The sequence below is a fragment of the Microtus oregoni genome, unplaced genomic scaffold, assembly GCF_018167655.1.
Source record: "Microtus oregoni isolate MIOR12 unplaced genomic scaffold, Mior012 000060F_001, whole genome shotgun sequence".
Lineage (NCBI taxonomy): Eukaryota > Metazoa > Chordata > Mammalia > Rodentia > Cricetidae > Microtus > Microtus oregoni.
Window position 1 is genome coordinate 1,405,326 of NW_024543836.1, and position 20,271 is coordinate 1,425,596.

General features: G+C 43.8%; 1 protein-coding gene across 3 annotated transcripts; it reads left to right on the forward strand.

The window, feature by feature from the left end:
* Nucleotides 1-2,600: 2,600 nt before the first annotated feature.
* On the forward strand, nucleotides 2,601-18,308 carry LOC121439075 (RNA-binding protein 45). Of its 3 annotated transcripts, none has more exons than XM_041639569.1 (10): nucleotides 2,601-3,008; nucleotides 5,678-5,800; nucleotides 7,248-7,374; nucleotides 9,577-9,699; nucleotides 10,641-10,823; nucleotides 12,460-12,589; nucleotides 12,737-12,821; nucleotides 13,006-13,169; nucleotides 14,543-14,741; nucleotides 18,031-18,308. In XM_041639569.1, exons 1-9 carry the CDS (start codon nucleotides 2,709-2,711, stop codon nucleotides 14,733-14,735), a joined length of 1,428 nt encoding a protein of 475 aa, XP_041495503.1. In that variant the 5' UTR covers nucleotides 2,601-2,708; the 3' UTR covers nucleotides 14,736-14,741; nucleotides 18,031-18,308. The 3 variants fall into 3 exon arrangements, with proteins under 3 accessions (XP_041495503.1, XP_041495505.1, XP_041495504.1); XM_041639571.1 differs by having other exon boundaries at nucleotides 13,009-13,169; XM_041639570.1 differs by lacking the exon at nucleotides 18,031-18,308 and adding an exon at nucleotides 17,841-17,862.
* The last annotated feature ends 1,963 nt before the right edge of the window (nucleotides 18,309-20,271 follow it).

The following is a 20,271-nucleotide window of genomic DNA, read 5'->3' on the forward strand; positions in this document are numbered from 1 at the left end:
GATATGACAAGCTGCTTCCTGTTTCTTTCTAAGCTCCATGGAAACAGAACACTCCCTTTGCAGACATAGGACATAATGATGACTGTAAGAGATGACTGTAACTCCTGTGTCAAATTCATTGTAACAATCCGCAATTCCTGACTCTTAGCATTAGCTACACAACACGGAAGGTGTGGACACTAGAGTCAAAGGGAACTAGATTAGCCTCTCCTCTGTCTTTGTACACATATTGTTTCATTTGGTCCCTGAACTATTAGCTCTATGTATCATTACACAAGGTTAAACTGTTAACTTTGAGCAGAGAAGAAAGAATGGTCATTTTGTTTACTAATTTGTTTCTTGTGTCTTCAACACACAATTAAAATTTAAAAACATTATTTTCCAAGTGTGGTAGCACACATCTAATCTATAATCCCAGCACTTGGGAAGCCGAGGCAAAACTTTAAAGTTCAACACCAGCTTGTACCAGAGAGTGAGACTCTGTGTCAAAATATTGTTAAGGGGCTGGACAGATGGCTCCGTGGTCAAGACACACACCAATGGCAGCTCACAGACATCTGTAAGTTCAGTTCCTGGAGATCCAGTGCCCTCTTCTGACCTCCACAGGTGTTGTATCTAAGTGGTGCACAGACATACATGCAGGAAGAACACTCAAATATATAAAATAAAAATAAATAAAAGTCTCTAGAAAAATTTATTAAATTCATTAAAGTTAATAAATTGAACAAATGGGTAACTTCACTAATTGTATCTGACAGCTAACTGCTCCACTAATTATAGTAGCGTTATTTCTACTCTACAGTTGACATGTCTGGAGCAGGAACTACGCAAGGAGTTTACAGGATCTTGTGACAAGATGGTTCTTGTTCTACCACCGAGTGTCTAGCTCCTGGCCCACAGTTGGCGCACAGCAAATATGGATTCGTTGGACTTCATAGATGGCCAGATCTTACAGCCGGGATATGGGCCCTTTAGGAGCTGTACTCCTAGCCCGCTTCTGCGGTTCTTTCTTTCCTTTCATTCCGGGGCTAGTAAAGGCTAACTCAGTCTTCGGCTCTAGCTGGCTGCTGACCTCCTCATCGAGGCTCATTAACAAGTCCTAAAAGCCAGCAGGTATTTCCCACCTCACTGGGACCTCTAATTTCTCCTACTTCCTAGGTGAGCAGACACCATCCCCCCCCCTCCCCCCGCCTCTTGGAAGTGCTTGTGGGAATTGAGCAGATCAAACAGAGGGTTACGTTAACCCCAGGGCCTAGTTCTGTGACCTGAGCCTCTTAACTTTGGGCCTCAGGTTCCCCACCTCTAAAGAATGGGGCTAGGATTCTATGCTTGTAAAGACGCTGTGCGGCCACCAGGCTCTGTGGTTTTAATTGTCTTAGTCAGGTTCCATTTGCTGTGAAGAGACACGCTGACCATGGTAATTCTTATAAAGGAAAGCAGTTAACTGGGGCTTGCTTACAGTTTCAGAGGGTTAGTCCATTGTCACCACAGTGGGATGCATGGCCACAGATAGGCAGGCATGGTGCTGGAGAAGGAGCTGAGAGTTTTACTTCCAGATCCTTGGGCAGCAGGAAGAGAGGGCCACTGGGTCTGGCTTGGGGCTCTGAAACTCCCAAAGCACACCCCCCAGTGATGTGCTTCCTCCAACAAGGCCACACCTCCTAATCCCCTCAAGCAGCACCACTTCCTAGAGACCAAGCATTCAAATCTATGACTCTATTGGGGCCATTTCTACTCAAACCACCACAAACTTTGTCTCTAGCGACTCCTAATTGAGCTTATGGTCAAAATGGTGACAAAGTCTTTGTCAAAAAAACTTTGGTTTTTTTTTTTGTCAAAAACCAAAACTTCAGACAAGCTCCCCCAAGTCTTCTGTTTGACCATCCCCAACTTCTGGCTCTATGTCCTCGGGGCATCCAGAATGAGGACAAATTCTGATAAATCAGTTTCATGGTGGTTCCTGCCCTGATGTCTGACCGCTGTTAATATCTACCCCTCTGGCCAGCCTGCAGCGTGAATTCTGTGAAGCAGGTCTACCAAGAGTCCCTCTTACCCCCAATCTTCAGTAACTTTTCATCTACTGACTTCCACACTGCCCTGTTATAAATCTCCACTTCTCTTCCTGAACCAAGTCGCCTCTCTCCCTTGCTGCAAGTCCTCTGTACCTGTCACGATGGGCCCTTATGAGTAAGGTCTGCCTTTTTTTATTATTATTATTTTTAGTTTGGTGTTTTTGTTATTGCTTTATTTTTGAGACAGCGTGTTGCCCAGATCCTAGCCTCGAACTCACTAATTCTGCCTAAGAGACTCGGATTACAGGCATGTGTCACCACTTCCAGTCTCTCTCTTACGAGGGTGAAGAGTAATCTTTTCGTAACGACACCATTTTTGGCTTAGAAGAAACCAGACGCCAGCTTTGGGAAGGCTTAAGCATCTGGCAGGTGGGGTCTTCTTGGCCACAAGGCAGCTCGGTTTGCACAGGCTGATCCTCTGTTAGCATGGGACTGAAATTTGGGGCTGTTCAGAGTCCACCGTGGCGCCAGGGGGCGCTGCAGAAGGTTCCCGGAAGCCGGACTCTCTCGCCGGGGACCGCACCTGCTTCGGGGCTCAGCGCTCTTCCGGAAGCGGAGGTGTGCAACCGCCGCGGCGGGCTGGTGGGCGAGCGGGCGGACCGAGCCGGCCAGGCTCCCTCTCCTACGTGGGGCACCATGGACGACGCCAGCAGCTCCGCGGGCAGCGGAGGCTTCCGCCCCGGCGTGGACAGCCTGGACGAGCCGCCCAACAGCCGCATCTTCCTAGTGATCAGCAAGTACACTCCCGAGTCGGTGCTGCGGGAGCGCTTCTCTCCCTTCGGAGACATCCAGGACATCTGGGTGGTGCGCGACAAACACACCAAGGAGTCCAAGGGCGTCGCCTTCATCAAGTTCGCCCGCAGCTCACAGGCCTGCCGGGCTATGGAGGAGATGCACGGGCAGTGCCTTAGCCCCTACAAAACCAAGCCCATCAAGGTGTGGCACTGGGGTTAGGGTGTGTGAGGTGAAGATGCTCGGGTTGGGGTGTCAGGGATAAGGGCACTCGGGTTGCGGTGCCTGGGGTCGGGGTGCCCGGGGTTGGGGGGGGGGCGGTGTCAGCGGAAGCGACGGTTACAAAGTACAGGGGATATAACAGGACCAGCCTATAGCCACAAGGTTTATCAAAGTAAAATTATGTTGTGATAAGCTAGAAAACGATGCAGAGGTTGGGGAGTCCTGACTTTGGTTTTACAAGAATACCGTGTATGTGTGTTCATGGACTGTGGGTTGGGGTCTCTCCTGCTGCTGCTGCACCAGGATGCGGTGTTATCAGCTAGGGAAGGGATGAAACTGAGAACAAGGCGTGCCCTAGGTGATTCACGTGCTGTGTGGACACATTCCTTTATCAGAGAGTAAACAGACACTTCAGGCTCTAAAATTTAGAAATTTGTGAGGGGGCTGGAGAGATGGCTCAGCGGTTAAGAGCATTGCCTGCTCTTCCAAAGGTCCTCAGTTCAATTCCCAGCAACCACATGGTGGCTCACAACCATTTGTAATGAGGTCTGGTGCCCTCTTCTGGCCTTCAGGCATACACACAGAAAGAATATTGTATACATAATAAATAAATAAATATTTTTTTAAAAAAAAGAAATTTGTGAGCTGATGGCACCTCTGATCTTCTTTTACCTTAGGTCCCTTTTTTTCCTCCAATATATGCATTTTCTTGCTTCCCTGTATCTTCCTTTGGATATTCATTATTGATGTATCAACTAGATTGACTCAGAGGAGCGTTTCTACTCATACCCCAGTAGTGCTTGGCCTAGGATGGGAATTATTGAAGAAACAACTAAAAATAGACTACCTAGGGACATGCCTCTGACACCATCTTTTTTTCTTTCTTTCTTTTTTTTTTCTGTAGTTTTAGAGCCTGTCCTGGAACTAGCTCTTGTAGACTAAGCTGGCCTCAAACTCACAGAGATCTGCCTGTCTCTGCCTCCCGAGTGCTGGGATTAAAGGCGTGCGCCGCCACCACCCTGCTTCTGACTCCATTTTCTAAGCAGGGTCCTTTGCCTCTCTAACAAGCTGTCCTCTGAGCAAGAGTGACAACTCTTGTGTCCCTGGGTCCAGTGCTCTCTCTCTTCCACCGAAGTATACAGTGACATGTTTTTGTTTTTTATTCAGTATCCCTTTTGAGATTCTGCCTCCTGCAGCCTTCACTGTCCGTGGCCCTCACATACTTCAGTGATATGCTACCCTCCTTAAAGGAAACACACACTCGTATGCATGCATAAAGCCTCATGAGTCCTTGTGTATAAGGGGATCTATGTCATTCCAAATTATAAGAAGTGGCATTACCTTAAGAATGTTATGGTTATAGCTGCACAAACAAGTCTATAGCCTTAGTCATAGACTTTAACATTCCTATGGAAATAGAAAAAAAAAACAAAGACAAATTGATAAACAAATATTGTACTACAAAGCAAATTAGATTCAGATTCACTTCCCTGATAATGTTTTAGTAAGACTGAACTGCCAATAGAAAAGTAGAACCTCTGGTAAATTTTCCATCTGCATGTGAAGAGCTTTTGGAGATTCACAGAGACAGATCAGTCTGACGATGCTGCCTGTGTCTAAAAATGTAGTGTTGGAAAGCAGGTAGAGTGTCTAGACTTAACCCCAACTATATGAATAATTATATTAAATATAAACAAACCAAGCATCTCAGGGAGAAGATCATCACCGGATATAGTGGCACTTGCCTGTACTCCTTGCACTCAGGAAGCTCAGGCAAGCAGTTCTTGGGTGCAATGCCAGCATAGGCTCCACGGGAAGACCGTGTGCCACCCAAAAGAAGATGCCATAAAACAAAAATGAACCAAACACAACTAAGTGATGTTTACAAGAGAAAATGCTTTGAAGATACCATGCCGTAGAAAAAAGAAGCTCATATCAGTGAAGATAGATATCCGTATGTAGAATATTAATAGATAATCTCATAAAGATGAACATATAGCAATCCCGTGTGCTTATGCAGCCAATAACAGAGCTTCGAAATACATTCAACATTTTGGGGTGGGAGAGGGGCTCTGAAAATCAGACCCATGGCTTCATAAATGCTAGGCAAGCACTCTACCACTGAGCTATACCCTCAGTCTGGAGTGTCTTTGACAGGACTAGGAGAAAGAGGAACATATAATCTGATTTATGTACAGTCAGCATCTGATCAAACAGGTAGACCACGAAAGAAAGATATGCCAGCACTGTGTCTAACCACAAAGTCTGCATCTGTTCAAACAGTGACCTGCTCTTGGTAGTCAGAAATGCAAATGAAAGCACTTGGAAGGCAGAGACCTGCGGATTTCTGAGCTTAAGGCCAGCCTGGCCTACATGCAGGGTTTAATCACAGCCAGTGTTACATAGGGAGACACTGTCTCAAAACAAGACAAAAGGGAAAAAGTGCAAAAACCAAAATGTGTTTGGAAAGAGCGCTGTAAAGATTAGTATTGTAGTTTTTTAAATCACTGTAATAAAGCTTTTTTTGAAAAAAAAATTATAAGATCCTATCACATTGCATTTCTGAGTTGAATACTTGTATTATAAAGTAAGTGTGCTTAAGGAATAGGGATACAGTTATCGTTATCCTAAGGGCTCTGTATGTTTCTTAGGTTTTCATTGCTCAGTCCCGATCGTCAGGAAGTCACAGAGATGTGGAAGATGAAGAACTCACAAGAATCTTTGTTATGATACCAAAGTCCTATACAGAAGAAGACCTGCAGGAAAAATTTAAGGTCCTTGTGTGTTCTTATCATAACTCTGTTTTCAACACTGTACAGCCACAAACATCTGGACAGTAACAGTGACCATCCCCTCTGCCCAGACTTCATCCTAAAGCATAGGCTGAGAAAATGAAGTGCAAGGCCAGAGAGTTTTCATTAAAACCACACAGCTAATAGGTGGTGGTGCCAAGATTTAAACCCGCTCTGCCCCCAGAGCCTGCGCTCAGACTTTACAGTTCTGAGCACTTCTTGGTCCTCACTTCTCTTGCCTCTCTGCAGAGTGAGTCGCAGGCCTGAGTCAGGCCCCAGTCAGGCCCCAGTGCGCGGGCTGTGTTGGCTAATGCCTATCATGCTGTGTTGACATGGTGCTTGTTCAGAGGGAAGTTATTCCTGCAAGTGGTGTTGTCCTAAAATTTGGCTTCTACACAGGTCATATTTAAGGGAAGCCATTACGGCTCTAAGCTACTGCTCAGAGGAAATGATTTTTGAAGATAATTTTAAATCTTTGTGCCTTTGTATGCAATGGCTACATGTAGGCTTTCCCAGAAGTTACTCAACGGTGTTTTAAGTTGTTTTGCTGTTGTTGTGGTGGTGGTGGTGGTATTTTCTTCTGTTTAACCTTTTAGCACTAAGTTGAGGGTAGGTTACAAGCAAGAAAAAAAGCTAGCAGGAAAAGATGCTTTCTATGTGTCTTTTGCCCTCCTGTTGAGAGTTAACCTTCAAGAATAAAAGGTTCCAAAAACTTATATTCCATACTTCATCCATAGTAAGAAAATGTTTACCTCTTTTTTTTTCTAAGAGGGAAGAAAAACATTTACAAGAGAATTCTGTAAAATTCATACTAAATGACATGCCATGAGTTTATAATCCCATATGCCTTCAACTGTAAACATTAGTGTGTTTCTCACATGGGACTAACCATCTGAGAGAGCCATCGTGTTTGACTTTGAACTGCCCCTCAGAAGAGCATCCAGATGTTGGTGATACTATTAGAGACACCTAAACAGTTTCAGCTAGCGTTGCTGCATATTTGGTATTTTCCAGGCGCTTAGGCATTTAACACAAATTAGTCCATTTAACCTTTAGCAATCCATTGCGGTCAGTGCTACAGAAGACACTGGCACAGAGAAGATGAGTCACCTGCCTACGTACTAAGTTGCTCAGTTAGGATTTGAATCTCCAAATCCCAGTTCCAAAGCCCTCACAGTCCTCTACTGAGCAAGACGGTGTGGATAAGTTCTTTCTCTCCTGGCTCAGTTTCTCTGTTGTATAGGCAAGGTATGTGGGTTTTGTGGGCTCGACGTCACTGTCTGCGAAATCTGCAGTGCAGAATGTCGGTGTAGCCTTGAAGGATTGCTTTGTTTATACACAAGACATGAGTAGGTAAAAATTTAAATTTGAAGTGTCTTTTCTGTCATTAGTTGTGAGCCTCCTGAGGCTATTTCTTTTCCTCTCGCAGGTGTACGGCGATATAGAGTACTGTAGCATCATCAAGAATAAAGTCACGGGAGAAAGCAAAGGGCTGGGCTACGTGCGGTATCTGAAGCCATCCCAAGCCGCCCAGGCAATAGAAAACTGTGATAAAAGTAAGAATGATTTTTTTTTTAAAGCTTTATTTTATGTGTGCGGTTGTGCCCGAATACACATCTGTGTTCCACATGGATGCAGTGCCTGTAGAGGCCAGAGGAGGAGATCATAACCCCTGGAATTGGAGTCCTGGGTGGTTGTGAGCCACTGTGTGTATTGGGAACAGAACTCAGGTCCTCTGTAAGAGCAAATGTGTTCCTAACCACTGTGCCAGCATCGTTCCAGCTCCAGATCTGTTTGTTTGTTCGTTCTTTAACCTTGCTAAAAGTCCTTTAAAAAAAGAATTCTCAATATTATAAATAAGGGAGTCTTTGACTAGATTTTTGCTAAAGTTAAATAAGTAGTGAATATTTCCATGTGATTCAAGGAGGGAAATGTTTGGACTTAGGAATCAGCCATGCACAGAAGCCATCCTGGTGACAGAGCTGTCAGGATGTAAGCACAGGGCATATTCAGGCTTGTTATTTATATAGGATATAATATAAATATAATATATATATATTATATATATATATACAAAAATCAGTTTGTAAATTAAAGTACTAAAAATTGATTGACCCTTTTAGGTTTTAAAAATATTTTTCCTTGTTGTTTTTTAAAGACAGATCTTGCTATATAGCCCAACCTGACCTTGAACTTGTGATCCTGCAGCCTCAGCCTCCTGGGTGCTGGCTTTATAGGCATATGCCATGTGCCCGGCAAATCTTATTCTTTGTATTTGTTCCTATTCAGCCTAAACCCTCACCAGTATTTAATACACTAACAAACATACGAGTTAAGATCGGGTTGGTGAATTTGCCGGGCGATTGTGGCGCACGCCTTTAATCCCAGCACTCGGGAGGCAGAGGCAGGCGGATCTCTGTGAGTTCGAGACCAGCCTGGTCTATAGAGCTAGTTCCAGGACAGGCTCCAAATCCACAGAGAAACCCTGTCTCAAAAAAAAAACAAAACAAAAACAAAAACAAACAAACAAAAAAAAGATCGGGTTGGTGAGATTCGCTATCACAGATAATTAACTGGAAGCTATAGTGATAAATTATTGCACACTTCGACATTATACATAAAGTTGACTTTGAGAAATGAGAGGTTTGATAAATTATCGAACTTTAGACCATTATAAAAATCAGTATCTACAGGAAGGAGTTGCTGTTGATCAGTAGACTTCTTAGGTGCTTCTAAAGTCCACAGCACAGTTTTCTTCTTAATCGGCTTCCATGGTATGCTCCTCAGCATGCCAAGAGGAAGATAGGAATGAGGTAACTGGTAGCCCCAGATGGAAACCTTTATGTCTGTATTGGCTAAGACCTAGAAAATAAAGAATAGAAGAATACTTTTAAAGGCTGAAAACAAGAAGTATATCTTGTTTTCCATCACCTCCAAATCCCTCAAGCAGCCGTAGCTCCTCCGGAAGTACTGAGTGAGTTCAAGCCAACTAGTCCGTCATGCTCACACTGTTGAGCCACGTGAATGCCATGACCCCTTGACGTACACCCATGTTGCATAGCATGGATAAGCGTTTTGTTTTAGAGGGTTTGTAGGGGCTTAGGGAGGATGCGGGGTGTCACTGAACCTAGCTCACCAGTTGGCTAGCCTGATCTCCTGCCTCTACCTCCCTGATGCTGGAATTATAGGCATGCCTGGACTCCCCTGGCTTTCATGTGGCTGTTGGCAGTCTGCTTTCAGTGACTTGTCTCTCCCTCTTCCCCTGTTTGAAGCTAATTCTTGGACCCCTAAGTAAGAACTCTCAATCTAGAACAAGGGGACCAGTTACAGAACTGTCGTGATTAAAGATATAACTTAAAAACAGGCAGAGAAGTTAATGTGCAAAGTACCATACTAAGCACATATAAAGGAGGCAGGTTGGCAAAAGGTTAAATGTGAAGATGCCAGGTGAGGTTTTAGTTCTAAGGAAACTGGGCAAGTGGATGATGGCTATCTTTTCTTGGGGTGGAAGGCACAGCATTGCTGACCTTTCTCGTCTGTTGATGATGAGACGAGGGGGTTCTTGGCTTGTTTTTGTTTGTGGTTTTCTCATTTACGTTTTGTTCTTTACCATGAGATGAAGAAGTCGGGCTGATGGAGGTGGCCACCATGTAGATTCTGTTTTTTATAGTTGTATTTCTAAAACTAGGTCAGACCCGTAAGTCCAAATATGTTAAATTTGCTATGAAGCTTGAAAATTCATGGCTTCTCACTTTCAGGTTTCAGAGCGCTCTTGGCTGAACCTAAAAATAAAGTATCCGAGTCCTCGGAGCAAGATTATTACAGTAGCATGAGACAAGAGGCTCTGGGCCATGAACCGAGAGTAAACCTGCTTCCCTTTGGTGAGTGGACCGCCGTTACCTCTGCTTTAGCAGCATTGAGTGTGTGATCTAATTTCATTCTCAGGTCGTTCTTTCGTCAGCAACCTGAAAATCTTACCGAGTGAGTGAAAATCTTATATGTAGTTTGTCTTGTTTTTCCTGAGAAGTTGTCAGTACTTCTAATATCCTTAATACTTCACCCTTATTTTGTTTAACTTATGTCCAATATAGATTTTTCTGGCTAGCTACACATTATCTACATACTAACCTGTGTCACTACTGCGTGTGTGTGTGCGTGTGTGTGCGTGTGTGTGTGTGCGTGTGTGTGCGTGTGTGTGCGTGTGCGTGTGTGTGCGTGTGCGTGTGTGTGTGTGTGCGTGTGTGTGTGTGTGTGTGCGTGTGTGTGTGTGTGTGAATTCTGCCTTTGTGCAGCCAACCAAAAGTACAAAAATGTTGCACAGGTATCTGTTCAGTATGCTGCCTTAAAGTTTGGCTTGCAGAAAGGAGACTAGCAGGAGTAGAAGCTAGAAGAGGCTGCTGGGAAGTGGTGAAATCAAGGTCCCTGGTTGTCACTGGCATAACTTTTCAGATAAAATTCTTGCCATATTTCACAGTTTTGTATACTCAACTCCATCCTGTGGTATTTAACTAGACATTCCTGTAGTTGTTCTGTGTTGAAGTTTAGTAGAGAAGTGGGTGAAGTGGTCTGTTTTCTGGTCACATGTTCTTCATGATTGTAGAATAAATATTACAATACTACAAAGTAGGGAGAATAGATAGGATTAGAATGCATTGCATACATATATGAAATTCTCAAAGAATAAAGTTAAAAGTGTATTTTAAAAAAGAATACCACAAAATACAGTGTCTTTGTTTGGCATAGTACACTTCAAACAGCCGTGTACAAATGGTTACATGAATTTTTAGTGTATACAAATGTAACGATTTACCTGTGTGTATAGTTGGAGAACAGCAGCCTGAGTTTTCAAGCTTTCACAAGAGTGACAGAGGCCAGGAAGCTGTCTCTAAGCGCCTGTCGGTTGTGTCGCGCGTCCCCTTCACGGAGGAGCAGCTCTTCAGCATTTTTGACATAGTCCCAGGCCTGGAGTATTGTGAGGTTCAGCGAGATCCTTACTCAAATTATGGTAAGGTGATTGTTTTGCTGTTGTTAAGTTTACTGTTTTTTTTTTTTTCTGTTTTTGTTGTTTTTATCCATGACACATTTTTGTACTGTTTATGTTCCAAGAAGTTTATATTTTATTTTTTTCTAGTTAATTTTTTGTTCTTTTGTTAAACATACATATGTTTACTGTACAGTAATTATTTTCACAATGATGTTTTTCTTTAGGTATACCATGTACTTTAATCTCATTACTACCCATTACCCTCTCCAGATCCTTTTTTTCTACTTTATAGTTAAATCCAAGGATACCTTTGTAAATAAATTCCCGAGAATGTATCTTCTTTATAAAAGTCATTCGCTGTAAAAATATTTTAACTCACAAAATAAAGGACTCTCTATCCCACTGTTGAACAACAGTGCCCAGTCTAGGTCTATTTTTACCCTTTGGATTGATGCTAGCAACGTTATAAAATGCTTAAGGTTTCCTCCCCAGGCACCCTCCAAGTCTCCTTTTCTCAAACTCTCTTGCATCCTAAGGGCTCTGCATCTCTGTACATTCTCAGATTTGCTGCATTCCCCACAGGCCTGTCAGCGGACGTTCTGATCCAGGCAGTGACTTAGCTGAATGTCCCTTCACCAGGTGTCTCTAGGCTGTGTCGAGTTGACAGTGAGCACTGATCCTTACAGAGGAAAATGGAATGGTGCTGTGTTTCTCCCCAGAGTTGGTCTTTGAAACCTTTTGGTTCCGTCCGCGAGCTCCTGGGCTCAAGGACGAATCTTACCCTCCCTTCAGTGCTGCCCCCGTAGTTGAAATCTCGTCCAAGGCATGTGAAATGGGCAGCTTGCAGCCTACGACCTTGCCCCCAGCCTGCTGCTTTCCTGCCTACCGCCTTCCTCTGATATTCCAGGCAGCTGAGTATACAATGTAACTAACGGGAAACTCCTCATTTCAATGAATTAAGGGGTTTCCGTTTTGCCAGATGGTGGTGGTGCACACCTCTAATCCTACCAGCAGAGGCAGGTTGATCTTTAGTACAAGGCCGGCCTGGTCTACAAGAGCTAGTTCCAGGACAGGCTCCAAAACTACAGAGAAGCCCTGTCTCGAAAAACAAAAATTAAAACAACAACAACAAAAAAAGAGTTCTGGTTTTTATGTATATTGATATTCTATTAAAAAATTTTAAGCTGGGCCTAGTGGTGAGTGCCTGTAGTCCCAGTCGTCACTGGGACACAGAGGCAGTGGGATTGTAAACTAAAGGCCCTGGCTTGGCTTACGTATTGAGTTCCTGCTGAGAAAGGAGGGGGCGGTCTTAAAATTCAATTCATTGGATGAAATATATGCTGGGACCATATTTTCTTAAAGTACTATGTTTCTGTTTGACCAAAATTTGACTACACTTCAATGCCTACAAATAATATTGCATGTGTGTTTAACAGAGCTTTGCCCTCTGTTCCCTTGGATCTCATCTTTATTAGTTGTGTGATATAATATTGCATATGTGTTAACAGAGCTTTGCCCTCTGTTCCCTTGGACCTCATCTTTATTAGTTGTGTGATCATCAGAGTTCTGTATTTTTCACCTTCGAGTACATTGTAACTTGGGCCTTAGGGATACCCGCCATCTTCTACCTTTTCCATCTCTGCTTTTTCTATTTCAGGTCATGGTGTGGTTCAGTATTTTAATGTAGCATCTGCTATTTATGCAAAATACAAATTGCACGGATTCCAGTACCCCCCTGGGAATCGGCTAGGGGTCTCCTTCCTGGATGACGGAAGTAACGCGGCAGAGTAAGTAGCATTCCGGGAATGTGTTAGCGTGGGTGGATAGGACAGTGGCTTGTCGACTAGGGACAAACAGTTAACCTCGGGTGAGGAAGTCACCCTTAGATGGTCACTCTTCCTAGTTTTCTGTAAATTGTTGGTTATTCTTTCCAGTCTCATCAGAAAAATGGCCACCCAGATGGTGACGTCACAGCTCACATCAATGGTGTGGAGTGACCCAAGTCAGCAGCAGTTTCTGGTGAGTGTGTGAGAATGTGACCTCTGTAATGCAGTCAGCAAATATGATATCTGTTTATTAACAAAGAAAACATTTTCAGAACTATTGTAAAGACCTCATGGTGCAGTGACGTACATCTTAGCTCTGGGCCCCAAATCCCCAAAGAGCGATCTTATTTCTCTCCTCTGTGCCTGCTCTTCCACAGCAGTTCGGAGGAAGTTCTGGGTCACAGGTGCCGCAAATCCAGACAGATGTTGCACTTCCGTCGTGCAAAAAGAAAGCCCCTCCCGAAATGCCCGTGAAAGAGAGACTTTTTATCGTGTTTAATCCTCATCCTTTGCCATTAGACGTGTTGGAGGATATATTCTGGTAAGATTCGCTTCTACAAAGCCACACGTCGGTAGGTAAAAACAAGTACATTCGATGCATTTAAGCAAGTAACCACTGTTCTCTTAATCTCGCCACTGAGAAACGGTCTGTTCTGAGGTTTTAAAGACTCCTTAGTGGCCTTTTCAATTTACCATCATTTCCTTTGCCGCACCTCCCTGGCTCAGCGGTTAAGAGCACTGCCTGCTATGTTCTAATCCCAGCAACCACATGGTGGCTCACAACCCTCTGTAATGGGATCTGGTGCCCTCTTGAGGGAGAGACCTGGGCTGTCGTCCTCATCAACTTAGACCATGAATGAAACCCAGTAAGGAAGAGCTCAACAGAACCGCCACATATGGGTTGCCCATGTATGCTTCAGCATTGCCAGGGCATAAATTTCAAAAAAATTCACTCCTTTGTTGGGCACATATCCTAACCTCTACCAGAATTTCCTGGTTCCCCCCCACCCCCCGTTTTGAAGACATAAGCACGCAGGATGGTCTTTAAGAACTGCGGTATGGAGTGGACAGATCCCTCGTCCCTTGGGAGAAGATGCTCGCATAGGCCTGTTTGCGCATTCCGTTTTCCTCGTGTTGTGATCCAGGCAGATGAATGTTTGCTAAAGATCTTACGTTTGCCAGCACTTGATTGGCACCTGAGGATTACGTCGTGTAGAGCAAATCACTTGGTTATAGGGATAATATGTAATAAGTGTAAAAAGAAAAGGGGAGGGGGAAATGCCAGTTTCTCTTATTTTAATATAACTATATCTACCCTACCCTTTTTTTTTACCCTAGCGTTTTTTTAAAAGACATTTTCCTTTTGCCTTCTAAGAATATTAGTGAGGTAAGCAGATAAGAGCATGTTAAAGATGCACACGGTATCAGGCATGTAGTGATAGTATGTCGACCTTCATGTAACTGATTAATTTAGCTTTAGGTTTTGTTTTGTATTTGAGCCGCTTCTCTGTGCCAGGCAGCCCCTGGACTGGGGTGCTAATTGTGACGTAAGCAAACAATTTATTACTGTCCTGAAAGTTAAGTTCATGCTTACCTGGGAAATGAAGTGGAACCCTTGAGGGCAGCCATGAGGTAGACTGTAGAAAGCATTAGAGTTGGGAGGGAGGGCAGCCGTGGGGTAAGCAGAGGCAGGAAGAGCATGTTGGAGTGAGGAAAAAATGAAGAGGCTGTTGGAGAGGAGGGAGCCCCCTGGCAGAGCTAAGGGTGTTCCTGAAGAAGGGGCTGTTTGCTGAGTACCTGATGCAGCCGGGTGTTGGCCATAGGCGCTGGGGAAGAGTCAAGAACTTGCTGTATTTAGAACTTCCTGAGAGCGTCCGTCTGTTGCTGATGCTTGGGTCTTTTACTGTGTTTCAGCCGTTTCGGTAACCTGATCGAGGTTTACCTTGTGTCAGGAAAGAACGTGGGCTACGTCAAGTACGCAGACAGGATAAGTGCCAACGACGCAATCACAACCCTGCACGGGAAGATTCTGAACGGGGTCAGACTGAAAGTCATGCTGGCCGATTCCCCAAGGGAAGAACCCAAAAAGAGGCAGAGAACTTACTGAGTCTTGGTAAGTCTTTCTTAGCCGCTGGCCAAGGAGTTTGGCAGGAATAAGGTCTGTAAGTACTTTACTTGTGATTCTCCTTTGGGGACTTTAGAAGCTAGTTAAGACCATGTTGGCTTAAACCCTATAAATAAAGCCAAGTTCTTTTTGTAATTTATTTATTTATTTCTTTGTTTATTTTGGGGAGGGGGTTCGAGACAAGGTTTCTCTGTAGCTTTGGAGCCTGTCCTGGAACTTGCTCTGTAGCTCAGGCTGGCCTCGGACACACAGAGATCCGCCTGCCTCTGCCTCCTGAGTGCTGGGATTATAGGTGTGCACCACTGCCTTGATGGAGGAAGGTCATTGGCTAATAAAGGAACTGCCCTGGCCCATTTTATTGGTTAGAAGATAGGTGGGAGGAGAAAACAGAACAGGATACTGGGAGGAAGAGGAAGTGAGCTCAGAGACTTGACAGCTCTCCTCTAGGGAGCAGATGCCTCTGAGAGAGACGCCATGCCCCGCTCCCGGGCAGACACACACCACCAGCCAGGTTAGACATGCTGAACCTTTCCCGGTAAGACCGGTTCTCACAGATTATTAGAGATGGGTTGATCGGGATAACAGAATTAGCCAGTAAGGGCTAGGGCTAAAGGGCCAAGCAGTGTTTAAATGAATACAGTTTGTGTGTTGTTATTTCGGGCATAAGCTAGCCGTGCGGGCGGCTGGGGTGCTGGGGATGCAGCCCCGCTGCCCCTAATACTACACTGCCTGGCCAATATATTTGTTAAATTTAAAAAAATAGTTTAAAGTCAGGGCTGGCAAGAGAGTTTGGCTGCTGAGGGTGCTTGCTGCTCTTCCAGGGGACTCACATCAGGCTGCTGAGAGCCACCTGTGTGTTCCTAAGGTCTAGGGCAATCCGGTGCCCGCTATGAACTCTACACACAGTCCTGCATACACACCCACAGACAGATGCATCAATCCTTAATCATAGAATATGGCTTTAAAAAGTAATCTCACTTCCTACTAACGAGAAACAGTATGAATAATATATATATTTAGACCTTTTAAACCTAAACATTCGTGTCTTTCTGAACTCAAACTTATGTGCTTCCATGTATTTCTAGAGAACTCTGACCAGTGCTAAATCCTTCTTTCTCACGAATACTGAACAACACAGGGATTCATTGTTGTATTGAGTAATTTTTAAAACTCAGTCTTTTCCTGTGGTGGGTTTTAGCTATGACTTAAGGGAGATGCCATCTTAGATTGTTTTACTCTAATGAATTCTGAGTTTCCAGGACAATCTCTTTCCTGTTTCCTACACTCATCACCCTCCCAGCCCTGCTACACGTCAGCTGTGTCCGGTTCGTAGCTGTGCGCGCATAACTGTCAGAATCAATCACTGTAGGCCTCACCACCGAGGACCCTGCTTTTGGAAAGCAAAGCAAGTTGTTAGTTCCTCCCTGATAGAAGTCATTTGGCAGTGACAAATGCCCACCTTAAAAATGCTCTTGAATGCTGGGCAGTGGTGGCGCACGCCTTTAATCCCAGCACTCGGGAGGCAGAGGCAGGCGGATCTCTGTGAGTTCGAGGCCAGCCTGGTCTACAAGAGCTAGTTCCAGGACAGGCTCCAAAAAGCTACAGAGAAACCCAGTCTTGAAAATCAAAAAAAAAAAAAAAAAAAAAAAAAAAATGCTCTTGAATGTCTTATTTAATGACCAAATCTACACTCATTACTCCAAACACTTGACAGTTCAGCTCTAAAAATACTAAGTTATCATTGAAAGAGAATTAGCAAGCAAATTTTGTTTACTAAAAAAAATATTAATTTAATTCTGTTTAAATAAACAGAAATAAAAATATTCTGCAAAGATTACACTTACCCTATGTCTAAATGTTTCAGCATATCAGTGACAATGACTGTTTTTGTTCAGGATATCTTTGTCCTCTAAAGGGGCAATAATATTAACTTGCTAGTACAAGAAAATGCATGAAGTACTCTCATAGTTGAGCCTTTCCCAATGATAATTTACATTTTAAAGGGAATTATTGGCCTATAATCTCAGCACTCGGGATACTGGAGCGGAAATGCTGACTGAGGTTAGCGTGGGTGTGGGTGGAGAGCATTAGAGAGTGTGAACAAGCTTGCAGCAGACTTGGACTAGATCCACCTCTAATACCTAAGTCTGTGTAGATCCCTTCACGTCAGAGGCCCGGAGACAGCAGCATCCCTGATAGACCGAAATAAAGGCTTTGTAAATGGGACTCAGACTCAGACACGTGTGGCTTTAGCACAACCTTTCAGATGTCCTCCCGTCCAGGGATGGTGCACAACTACCTCCCAGGCCCCTGGGACCCTGAGACCCAAGCTCTAAACTATGGGAGCTTCTTCACGCTGCTGTGCGCTCACCTGGCTCCCAGTCAGAGGACCTGCACAGCTGTTGGCGTGACTAGCCAGCACAGCATGAATCTCGCCCTTTTTCATTGAATCAAGATACATTTTCAGGGCAGATTCAAAAGAGGTTCTATAACTTGAAAATGGTGACATGGTTAGGATAGACATAGTTACAGTTTGGGTGTCTTATAATGCACCATGGCATTGATTTTTGCTACCACCCTCTGTTTACCTTGGCTATCACAGTGAAACTTTCTACCTTTTGGGTTGCATTAAGAAATTATATTGGCCAAGTTTGGTGGCCTGAACCTATAGTTGCCATTCTTGGGAGACTGAGGCCGGAGAGTCAAGTAAATTCAAGAGTGGAAGGCCAGCCTGGAAGACATAGTGAGAGCCTGTCTGTCAGTGATGATCTTGTTTTCAGGTTCAGCACAGTAGTGTGATAGACCCCGGCACTTTCCATGGCTGTAACAGGAAGAACTTCTTTGGTGTGGTTGGTACAAGGGCTCTTGAATGCTGGTTGCTTTTGTTTCCAGGAATACGCCTGGGACTAAATGAGCCACACCTAAGAAATAAGAATCTGGTTAAGAGTTAATGTTGAATGTAGTTGAACTTTATTTGGAGATAAGTCTTGTGTTTATAATTTTTTTCTCTTTCTATTTGAGGCAAATAGAAATTTTAATATTTCACAGCATCTTGTTCTAAGTTAATTCACAGAACTTTCCCTCTAGAAATCCAGTCCCTGCGGGCTCCAACTTTCTGAGTAAGTTTGGTTTTGTTTACTTGGTGGCATTTATGATTGAACGGATCAGACTGGCTGTATAGAAGCTAGAGAATCCCCGACAGTTTGGGAATACTAACTACGAAAGCTATTCCCTTCCAGGTGATGATTTTCTTACTTGTATTGTGTTCTTTCTACAGAACAGAGACTAACTAATGACATAGTCCTCAGCTGACTGACTGGACGAACTCCCTGTGGACAGTTGACAGCTTTTTTTTCTTTTTTTCACATATCTGATAGTCTGCACACCATTGCTTCCTGGGATTTCTGACTTGTATTTCTGTCCGACCGTCATGGTAAACTAATATAGAAATTGTTTCCTGGAAGAATATGTTGTTGTGAACAGTAGAAATAAAGCTTTCATAGAGAAATATGTTGTCATTCATAGCAGAAATAAAGTTTGCTTTGCATAACTAAACCATGACTTATTTATGTGGAAGACGAGAGTGAAGAAATAGTAATAGGTGTTCAGAATTGAAATAAGCGGCCTGTTTCATTGATTTTTGAGATACGTATCTTCACATTTTAGTATCTTTGGGAGTAGAAACATGCCAGGTGGGTGAACCAGGCTGACTGGCAGTCTCTTCCCAGTGCGGCGTAAGTAAAGGTGTTCCTTTCAGCCGCGTGCGTCTTAGAGTAGTGAAACAAGCTACATGCGCAATCCACACATCCCTCCGTCGATGCCGCAGTGACACAGCGGAGACATTGTACTAGGAAGGGTGGAGTGCTGTGGATTTGTTGCTAGGCCAAAACTTGTTGGTAGTTTTATCAGCGTTTTGGGGATTATAAAGTGTCAATGATTTAAACATTTATAGGGATTGTTTTGGTTTTTTACATGGGGTTGTCATTTGTCATGTAATAACAGGCTGACGTAGAACCCCTGAGCCTCCTGTCTCTACCTGCCAGGGGTTAGGAATATAGGTCTAGGCTAGCACACCTGACTTAAATTTACATAGTATCAGTGGCTTTGAGCAAATGAACTTTTTTTTATTTATAAATATAGAAACATAATGGACAATCCAAAAATATGATATGCAAGCAGTTATCACAACAGACCATGATAGAAGATGGACTCATTCTGAAATGAAAAATAGAAACTAGGAACCTATCAGGTGTGGCATATCATGTCTGAAATCCCAGTGTTCTGGAGGCTGAGGCAGGAAGATTGCTGTGCATTTGAGGCCAGCCTAGCCGTGAGATCCTCTCAAACAAAGCAAAAATAAAATAAAATTGCATCTGGTCTTCCCAGACAGAAACTGAGCCAGTGATTTTTCTGTGAGCCTGGAGCCATGCTTATTAAGAGGCAGAGCTCGCTGTGGGAAACGAAGACTTGAAGTAAAGAAAGCTGAGGATTTGTTACCAGCAGATTCATTCTTCCCAGACTTACTTCCTGTACACAGCTCACTTTTCACGGTTGAAATTATTTACAGGCTGTCTGGCTCTAACACTACAGTTATGATTGAATTCCCTTTCAAAAATGCTCCTGTCCAGGTGTTTATACTGGGCAAAAATAACAAATTTTTAGAGAAAGGAAACACCCTCTGCCTCATACTTTTGGCTTATCCTCATAGTTAGAGATAAAATTCAACATCTTCCAGTTTTTTGTTTGTTTTTTTTTAAATTTCTGTGTACCTCCACATCTTTTTATTTTTAAGATTTATTTATTTATTATGTATACAGTATTCTCACTGCATGTATGCCTGCAGGCCAGAAGAGGGCACCAGACCCCATTACAGATGGTTGTGAGTCACCATGCGGTTGCTGGGAATTGAACTCCGGACCTTTAGAAGAACAGGCAGTGCTCTTAACCACTGAGCCATTTCTCCAGCCCCCATCTTCCAGTTTTTAATCTGCTGTCTCGCCAGCCCACACAGAGGCTGGTCCTTTTTTGTAGCTGCCGTATGTAAGCCTTCCTGCTGTCCAGCTTTTCCGGTGTCTCACTGAACCTGCTTCCTCAGTCTGCACAGGTGCTGCCATGGCTTGAGCAGAAATGGCCCCCATAGGGTCACGGAGTTGAGCACACAGTGACATTGTTTGGAAGATTTTGGAACTTTTTTGGAAAGTCATAATCAAAGTTAGTGGCAGAGTTTAACAGGTTGTTCCAGGAGAAGCTTGGAAGGTAAAGAAGAGAGAAATTGAGTAACTTTAACCCCAGCACTTGGGGAGGCAGAGGCAGGTGGATCTCTATAAAGTTCGAGACCAGTCTGGTCTAGTGAGTTCCAGGCCAGCCAAGGCTACATAGTGAGACCCTATCCCAAAGACTGGAGTAAAATATAAGAATGCCAATATAATGCAGACAGTAGAGACTAGCTCCTGAGGACTAGGTAGCAGCTGGCCTGCAGGCTAGTCACTTGATGTTCTGGAAAAGAAACTGACTGCAT